We start from the raw sequence: 9817 nt of genomic DNA on the forward strand, positions 1-9817 counted from the left end.
TAGATTATGCCTAAAGTTTTGTCTCATTTTAAAATATCTTTAATAATCTAAAACACAATTAAAATATTTTCTTATTTTTATAAACGTGACTTTTATATTTTAGAAAACTGAATAGAAAAATAATTTTACGTAGTATAATATTTTATTAAATAAAATATTTATTATAAAAAGAAAATTTTAATCACATCTATAAAATATTATATATGACATATCTGAAAAAATAATTTTATTTTTTATTTTATTAAATTTAAATTAATTAGTTTGTTAATTAAACAATACTATATATTTCGTATTAGATTAGAGAATAGATGTAGGTAGAAACGAATTTCACAATCCAACTATAATTGTCTATAGTTTTTCTTGACGTAGAGTATAGGCGACCAATAATTTAGAAAATATGTTGTGTTTTTGTGTGACGTAAAAAAAAAGGGAGTTCACGTGTATGTATGTTAATGTTAAACGCAATCTTATTAGATTGTGTCTAGAGATTTATTTCATTTTAAAAAATCTTTAATAATCTGAAACACAATTAAAATATTTTTTATTTTGATAATTATGACTTTTTTAGAAGACTGAATATCAAAATAATTTTAGATTTTATTAACTTAAATATTTATTATAGAAAGATATATTTAATCAAATGTATACAATATTATATGACATCCCCTAAAAAAATATTTCATTTTTAATTTTATTAAATTTAAACTAATTAGTTTGGTTATTAAACAATACTCTATATTTCGTATTAGATTTGAGAATAGATGTAAGGTGGAAACGACTCTCACAATGTTTTATAATTATAATTGTCCATAGTATTTTTTGGACGTATAATGTAGGTGACCGTTGATTGATGTAGAAAAAAAGTTCAAATGTATGTTAATGTTTGACGTGATCTTAATTGATTGTGTCTAGAATTTTGTCTCGTTTTAAAAGTCTTTAATAATCTGGAACACAATTAAAATGTTTTTTTATTTATAAATGTGACTTTTATTTTTTAGAGGATTGAATAGTAAAATAATTTTACATAAAATAATATTTGATTAAATTAAATATTTATTATAAAATGATAATGTAATCACATATCTAAAATAATAATTGTCTTTTTATATTTATTGAATTTTAACTAATTAATTTGTTTATTAAACAATAATCTATATTTTGTATTAGATTAAAGAATAGATGTAAGGTGGAAACGATTGTCAAATGCAGTAATAATTGTCCATAGTTTTTCTTGACGTAAAATGTAGGCGACCGTTAATTATAGAAAATGTGTTGTCTTTCTATGTGGCGTAGAAAAAAGAGAGTTCACCTATCTGTTTTTTAATAGATTTTACCTAGAGATTTGTCTCGTTCTAAAAAGTCTTTAATAATTTAGAACATAATTAAAATATATATTTTTTATTTTGAAAAATATGATTTCTTTTGGAAGATTGAATAGCAAAATAATTTATATAATATAACATTTTATTAAATTAAATATTTATTTTTATTTAAATATATTTTTAATCACATGTATACAATATTATATATATGACATCTCAAATACAAATTTTTTCTTTTTTTAATTGTATTAAATTTAGACTAATTAATTTGTTTATTAAACAATACTCTTTATTTTGTATTATATTCAAAGAATAGATGTAAGTAGGGGTGTGCATGGATCATAAACCAAACCAAATTGAATCATATATATGGTTCAGTTTGGTTCTTAAAACTATTTTCATAAAACCAATTTCTTTTTTAAAAATTGGTTTATAAGTGGATCGGTTCGGTTTTAAACCGGTTTTTTAAAAAAAAAAATTAAAAAAAAATTTAAATCAATTTCTTTAAAATCAATTTTTTCTTTTCTTAGAAAAATCAATTTCAAAACCAATTTTATAAAAAAAGAATACTTTTTAAAACTATATTTTTAAAAAATCAATTTTATATCAAATATAATTTTATTTTCTTTTAACTAACTTTTTTATTTTCACTAGTTATAAAACTATTTTATGTAAAAAAAATATTTATTTTAAAAAATTACTTTAAATTTGATTTTTATAATCATCATAAACAATATCTTGATTAAAAACAATCTCAAAGTATGATCTGTTACATAGAAACGGTCATAAAATAAAATAATTATGAATCATATCTCTATAAGTCATAATTGTTCATAAAATAAATAATTTATCAAAAAAATTATTCAAATTTCTAAAATCTCTCATAATTGTTCATAAACAAATTTTACGAGGTTTTAAAATATTTTTTCTTTTAAAATTTAAAAAACATAAAAAAAACAATTTTTTTTAGAAAAACAAATAACAAATATTCAGAAAAAAAATATATATAAAAAAATAAAAATAATAAAATTATATTATGAAAATAAAAGAAAATCTATTGTTTTTTAAAAAAACATTTTTTTACTGAAAAAAAAATACAAAATATTTTTGATAAAAAATATCTTTTTTATTTAGAAAAAAATAATAATTTTATTTGAAAAAAAATATCAAATATAATTTTTTCGAAAAAAAAAATCCAAATATAATATTTTTTGTGAAAAGAAAAAAAGATCTGATTTTTATTTTTAAAATATTTTTTTTATAAAATTTAAAAATATTTAAAATATAAAATTGATTTATAATGTGATAAAACATGAAAACATACAAATATAAAAATTTAACGCATAGTAAAATTTGGATACCCAATAAGAAAATCAAATTTTTATAATGGATAACGGTTTATATTTGGATAACAAAATAGATACTCCAATTTTTATTTTAGTATTTGGTTTGATTTTTTTAAATTGGAACAATTTGAATACCAATTTAGTTATGGATAACCGATTTTTTTGCACATCCCTATATATAAGGCAAGAGCAACTCTCACAATGAAGTTATAACTATCCATAGTTTTTATTGATATAAAGTATAGGCAAACGTTGTCGTATTTCTATTTTGTGTAAAAACGATAGTTAATAATTTGAAATACAATTAAAATGTTTTCTTATTTTGATAAAAGTTCTTGAGAAGAATGAATAGCAAAATAATTTGGCACGTCATCAACGTGATTACATGACCTTTAACTTTTAGAAGAATGAATAGCAAAATAATTTGGCATGTCATCAACGTAATTACATGCCCGTTTTTTTAACAATTAGGATAGAGTTACCGAAAATTAGAAAAAAAATTATGAAAAGAGGTGTGGAGTTGAAATGATAAAAGACATTTTTATTTATACTAAAAAAATACAATACACACTGATGTCAAGTCAATTGACGTCACATGAGCGTCAATTAAATTTAGGTGCATAAACCAATTCAATTGACGTCTGTCTTCTCTTAAAATTTGGATTCAGATGTCAATTGATCTATATCAATTTAGACGATTTTTTTTTAAATGGAGCAGTTTGAACAATAATTTGAAATGTAAATTATTTTGATTTTTTTTATTTTTAAAATTGAATTATTTAGGTAAAAAATTCTTATAATGGACACTAAATAATTTATCATTAAATATTAACATTTTTTTTCTAAAAGGATAATGATCAAAATTTCACAATTTAGAAATGAATAAAATAATAAAATAAATCTATATACGAAGAAAATATGATTTATTAAGATAAAAAAATTGTTTTTAGAGAGTTTCCACAAGATAATTTTCACATTTATTAAAAATAATAAGTAAATATATTTAATTTTCTTGAATTCTTATAAAAAGAAAAATACAACTATTACCCAATTGTTATTCACTAACAATATAAATATATAAATATGTAGATAGTTTAGATTAAAAGTATTAAATATATTTAAATTTGTTGAAATTTACTTATATATTTTGTTTTACAAAAATTTGAGACAACTTTTTTATATAGAAAAGGTCGGTGGAGTATATTTTATAATCTAACAGTAGTTGTTAAATGTTCTTTAATTATATTATATTAATAAGTCTTTTAAATTCACTATTTTTAATTTTAAATTATAAATAAATAAATATAAATATAATTACTATAATAATAAAAGTAATTAGTGCCTTGCATTAGAAACGTGATGGTAGCATTTCTTAGCATAGGCGATGGCAAGATACTCACCCCCACTCGATCTACGTTAATTTTAATCATTTTAAAAACCAAGTGTTGGTTGGCAATTCGTGTGAGCATGAAATAAAAAAACAAAAAGTCAAAACTGAATTACATAAAAAAAGGAAAAATATTCAAGAAATAATATTAAAAATTATATATAAATAGAAGATCTAGAAAGTTGAATTAGCTCAGTTGTTTTATACCAGCGACAGTTTCAGAGGGGTCTCATCTATCTCATCTAAGATTGTCACTAATACTTTCTTCTCTTTGGTGAGTTTAAGAATCCTTCAAATTCTTTACCATCGTTGTCGAAACAAAGTGGATTTGTTTTTTTTGTTTTTTTTCTGTTTCTGTTTGTGTTTTTTTTTTCCTTTTCGAGTTTTTAAAGGTTTATGTCAAAGGTTTCTTCGTGTTCTCGTGCTATATGTTCGTCTTATGTTCATTCTGAATCTTTGATTTATCATCGTGTTTAGTTTTTTTTTAGTCGATCGTAGTGGTTATGGGCTAATGCGGTCATTTTTTTTTGTCCAGTGAATTTTCTCGGGAAAATTCTGGGTAGTGTTTACTTGGTCGGAAATTGAGAAAAAAATAAACAATATGTTTGGTGTCTTACATGAGCCGCGTCACTCATGTGTATGCGTGTCGGGGATGTTTTACACTGACACGAAATCAACATGAGTCGCGTGTCTCTTACATCTTAACGTTAGACAATGACACTATATCAATACATGCTAGCAGCATGTCTTATTTCTTACGCTTAACGATATCAATACATGCCAGTAGCATGTTTCTTATGTCTTAACGTTAGGCACCGACACAATATCAATACATGTTATTGGTATGTCTCTTATGTCTTATGTCTTAACGTTAGACACTGACACGACATCACCGTGACTTTAACTTTTTGAAATTAAAGTTATGGCAACATGTTTGTGTTTGTGTTAGACACTCACAGAACATCAACACATGTCAATCACATGTCTCTTACGTTTTAAAATGTTATACACCGACAAAACATCAAACACATAGTTACGTTAGACATTGACCGAACATCAATACATGAGCTGTGTAACGTGTTTATGTTAGACACTGACACGACATCAACAGATAAAGTACTTGAATTTCACGAAATTAAAGTCGAAGGTGACGTGGTTGTGTTACTGCTTAAGAGAAAGTTTGAGCGGTTCAATTGGTTAAAGAGAAAAAAGTAGTGGGAAGTGAAGGAGAGACAGAAAAGTGAAAGATACAGACACAGAAAAAGGGGGCCAAAGTAGGATATTTTGGGTATAAAATTAAATACTGAAAGAAGCAAAGGGTAAGAGTTAGAGGGTGACAATTTAATGCTGTAACATACCCTATTGGTTTGAAGGGTATTGAACGGTAGGGTAGGGGCCTGTTTGGTGCTTTGTATTTTCATTTTGTAACGCATTTATTGCAGAAAACAGAAGGTGGAGGGTGGAAGAAAGAAAGAAGAGGTGGTGGGTTTAGAGAGAGAAAAGGGTGTTACAGTTGACCATAATGAAGCTTATATAATTACAACAACTCATCCATTATCTCATACTATATACTCTCTCTTCGGTTGCTTTTATTTTCAGTATTCATTTTTATTTAATTCCATTTATATATTCTTTTATTTTCATTCTTATAACCATTCAATTCAATTTATGAAACACAGTTACCAACTTGACCAGAAACTCCTGCTTTCTCTTCGTCTCTAGCTTTGGACTTTGGTAATTCTTCTCTTTTTCTCTCTTTGTGTTTTCCATGCTTCATGATCAACTAGTTTCTGAAATGGTTAATTCTCAAGGTGAGAGATAGTGGGAGTTTTTAATTATATTTTTTACTTTTTCATTTTTGGGATTAGAATTTAGAATAGTATATATAAAATTTCTTTATCAATTTTTGATGTTGTGAAGGCTTTGGGATCTGAGATAGGGATCTCTATTGATTTTCTTGACCATGTTCCCTAATTTCCCTTCATAGGGATTGAGGTGTAAGTTGCAAAAACTAACTCAACCCAGTTGGTGTTTTCACTTTACTTTTTCTGGACTTGTAAACATGTTTATTCTGTTCAGTCAGATCTATTCTCTGCTAAAAGACAAATAATTGGTAGGTTTTTTTTTGTGTGTGGGTTTTGTAGGCCTTTTGATTTGTAATTTTGTAGTTGAAAACCTTCAAAAAGTTGGGTGATTTTTTAGACTTTTTTTTCTTGTCCTGATACACTTTCTGCACTGTCTTTGGATTCTACTTGTGAGAATTCTTTTTTAATAAAAAAAAGTTACTGGTACTTCTCTTTTTTGTTTGTTTATAAGTTGTTTATTTTCATAGGCTCTTATAGGCTACTCATATTCTTAAACAAACTGAACTTGATTGGTATGTTTAGATGTATTTTGGTTGCATGTTAGAAGCTTAAGATAGAATATGGTCCCCATTTTTACTGATTCTAGTGCCAATGGAAAACTTTCTATATGCTACTTTCTTGTTTCTTTGGTTTATCTTATAATTTGGGTCACCAATTTCGGTTCTTTTCAATGGCATTTTGCGGTTAAAGTCTACCAAAATCCAAGTTTTGAACAATACTGTGGATGGATTCGTTTGTTTCTCTTTCTTTTTAGTTTCGTACTTGTTTATCTTCTTTTACTCTTTTAAAATTGGTTATCGTTTGGTAGCGTTGAAATGGAATCATGATGTTAGTGCTTGGCTTTTGATACTATTTTAAAACATTTCCGTTATTGTTTATTTTCTTAATGCAGTGTCATTTTTATGGTTAGTTACTTGCTAATCTAGTTTTGCTTCGTTGCTGATTCGCAGGTTCTTGTTGAATATTGTATGATCAGATTAGTCTCTTTGATTGAAAGTAAACAAAATAGCGTTGGTTGTTGCGATTTGGAAAATTCACACATGTATTCGAATATAAGTACTTCATGAAACTAGGTAACAGACTGTTTATTTATGATATCTGCAATTGGGTTTTGAATACCTTCATAATGTTACTATGAATTAGGTTACCATTTTTTTATGTAGATTCTTTCGATGATTTACTGAAATCCCTAATGTTTTGAATGGTATGTGCGGCGCTTCTTATTTAAAATTTAAGCCTAACTAATTTATTTTGCATTTCGTCTGAAAATGAATGTACAGAAAGTGAACTATCTTTCCGCCATTCTAAAATGGGCGTCGAGTTGGAATCTCAATCGCTTGAATTTAATGATAGTGATCAAAACTCGCCTAGCTTCAAATCGTGGAACCAGAAGGCAAAGGAATATGACAACAAAGACTCGAAGAATGTGAAGAAGAACGAACAGGATTTTGATTCATCACCAAAAGATGAATTTTACGACAGCATTGTTGATTTGAAAAGGGGTTACGAAGCACAGGTAATGGACACACATGAGCCTGTATCTCATTCTTCGAAGGATATTGGATCATTTATGATGTTTGCAAATGATAAAGAATCGGTTAAAAAGTCTGTCGCTGCGCCAATCTCCAATCCTCAGCAAGTCGATAAATTTCAGAATCCGGTAGATGTCTTTGTGGACCGAACTGCTGCCGAATGTGAACCAGAAACGGAAGTTTGTTACAAAGAGAATAGTTACCATGTTGTGAAGGATATATGTGTTGATAAAGGAGTCTTTACTAAGCATAAATTCATGTTCGAGGAAAGTGTTGATGGAGCCGCTTATAATTTCTTTCCTTTGGAGAGTTTTGATGATACCCAAAATCCAAAAGACAACACTGGTATCAAGGTTTTAAATCAAGAAACTGATGATTCTGACGAGGCATCTTCTAATCATGATCAGCACAATGATGTGGTTCACAAAGATGACGGTGAGATTGAAGAACTTGTTGATAACTTCACCAAAGCAATGGGTTTACGTGAACACGTACAAGATTCTGTACCGACTGGTGGCAAGGATGAACAGGTACTTTCTTTGGAAACATACTAATCGATCAATTTCTGAAGATTTGAATGCTTAAGAAACATATCTATTTGTATATAACAAATCTTTTGAAACTTACATTAAAGGAAAAAATATTGTTTGCCTAAATTGTCATGTCTTCTTTAGAAATTTGTCATCTGTTTGTGTGCTGTAGTGCATGCATAAATGTGACTGGAATCAGGAAATAGCAGTTTCAAAACTGATGTTTATGCATTGTTTTGCAGCTTTCCGTTGAACATGATTCGCACTCCCAGTTGAAAAACTCGAGTAATATGATTGAGGAAGAAGTATTGGCAAGTCCCGCATTAGGATTAACCATTGATGAACCGGACAGTGATTATCATTCTGGGCCTTCAGCTCCTGTGGACTGTGTCAAAAAGGAACTTCACCAATTTGGTGGCTGTAACTGCGATGAAACTCAACTTCCTTTTACCACTGTTGAAGGTTCGTCCGGTGATTTTTCTGAAATTCAACCTGCTGAAACAAGTCAGATTCGAAGTGACTTAGGCGAGTCAAGTTTTTCTGCCGCAGGCGCAGTATCAGGCCGTATAAGCTACTCAGGGTCCATACCTTATTCTGGAAGCATCTCTATTCGATCCGACAGTAGCACTACCAGCACGCGGTCCTTTGCGTTTCCCATGTAAACTTCTAGAAAACCTTTTAATTCAATATACTTATCTGAATGTAATAGTTTATACAAACGTTCTAACGGGACTTGATTTCGATCGATCTTGTGCTTGCAGACTGCAACCTGAGTGGAATAGCAGCCCAGTGAGAATGGAGAAACCTGACAGGAGCCGCTACCGGAAGCAACGCAATTGGAAGACTAGCCTTCTCTGCTGTAAATTTTAAGAGATTATTATTTTCTCATATAATAGGTTTAGCTTAAAATTTATATATACCCTTTAAATTATAGTTGTTCACAGTGTGCAATAGGTTTAGTTTGCCTACTGCATATTCAATCACAGTGTGCAATAGGTTTAGTTGGCCTACTGCATATTCAATTCTCCATTGTCGTCGTGATTTCGAGTCAATGATCTTATATCTCTGCTGCAAGCAAAATGTATTGATTTTAGTTTTGCTTGTATCTGATCAACATTCCATCTTTGGTTATACATGGTTTTATTGATTTTTTTATTTATTTCAATCGCAAACGAATCGTCTTAGATAATTGATCATTTCAAGTATTTAATTTAGCATATGATTTTGTTTCTACAAATGATCAAAGAATACAAAAGAAGCATTACATGGAGGTTTTAAGGCCACATTTTAAGGCAATGTTTGGTTAGAAGTCAATTCAGGGTTTTATTGATTAACAACTTTCATGATGATAGTTCCATATATAAAAAAGCAATAAATAAGACAGTGGCATTTGATCCAAGCATAATGGAAAGAACTTAACTTTAATATCATTGTCATTATATTATATAGATATAGTGGATATTGTGAATGCTTTGGCAAAATCTCTGTTGACGTTTTTCTATTCAATTCTTTGTGTTTGTGCTTTAGTCTCTTTAGAATCTTGTGGCTTTGTTTGGCTTTGGATTCTAGCATTCAAGAGACTATGATTTTAAATTCACTTGTATGAATCCTAAATTTTTCCTTTTAAAATTTTGATTTAGAAGATGCACTGAATCTATTATGAATTGATTCTACTGATATTGTTTTCTGTTCACTTTAAAATAAGATCACATGAACCTTGCATCTATTATATACTGATTCTACAGATTTTTTTTAATGTCGACATTTATTAAGTATAAATCAAACATTGTCTAATAAGTGATTCATAAGGTGTCAACTATCTTAGTTTTAATAAT

General features: G+C 27.9%; 1 protein-coding gene across 4 annotated transcripts; it reads left to right on the forward strand.

Annotated features, from left to right (window-relative positions):
* The first annotated feature begins 4231 nt into the window (after positions 1 to 4231).
* LOC127119183 (uncharacterized) lies at positions 4232 to 9137 on the forward strand. Of its 4 annotated transcripts, none has more exons than XM_051049367.1 (6): positions 4232 to 4329; positions 5735 to 5789; positions 6871 to 6993; positions 7201 to 7982; positions 8225 to 8640; positions 8744 to 9137. In XM_051049367.1, exons 3-6 carry the CDS (start codon positions 6984 to 6986, stop codon positions 8850 to 8852), a joined length of 1317 nt encoding a protein of 438 aa, XP_050905324.1. In that variant the 5' UTR covers positions 4232 to 4329; positions 5735 to 5789; positions 6871 to 6983; the 3' UTR covers positions 8853 to 9137. The 4 variants fall into 4 exon arrangements, with proteins under 4 accessions (XP_050905324.1, XP_050905323.1, XP_050905322.1 ...); XM_051049366.1 differs by lacking the exon at positions 4232 to 4329 and adding an exon at positions 4898 to 5637; XM_051049365.1 differs by lacking the exon at positions 4232 to 4329 and having other exon boundaries at positions 4899 to 5789.
* The last annotated feature ends 680 nt before the right edge of the window (positions 9138 to 9817 follow it).

The sequence above is a fragment of the Lathyrus oleraceus genome, chromosome 2 (genome assembly GCF_024323335.1).
Source record: "Lathyrus oleraceus cultivar Zhongwan6 chromosome 2, CAAS_Psat_ZW6_1.0, whole genome shotgun sequence".
Taxonomy (NCBI): Eukaryota; Viridiplantae; Streptophyta; class Magnoliopsida; order Fabales; family Fabaceae; genus Lathyrus; species Lathyrus oleraceus.

Coding starts and splice junctions, on each gene's coding strand:
- LOC127119183 (XM_051049367.1), top strand. Junction 7,983..8,224: donor CTGGTGGCAAGGATGAACAG/GTACTTTCTTTG, acceptor ATTGTTTTGCAG/CTTTCCGTTGAACATGATTC. Junction 8,641..8,743: donor CGGTCCTTTGCGTTTCCCAT/GTAAACTTCTAG, acceptor TTGTGCTTGCAG/ACTGCAACCTGAGTGGAATA.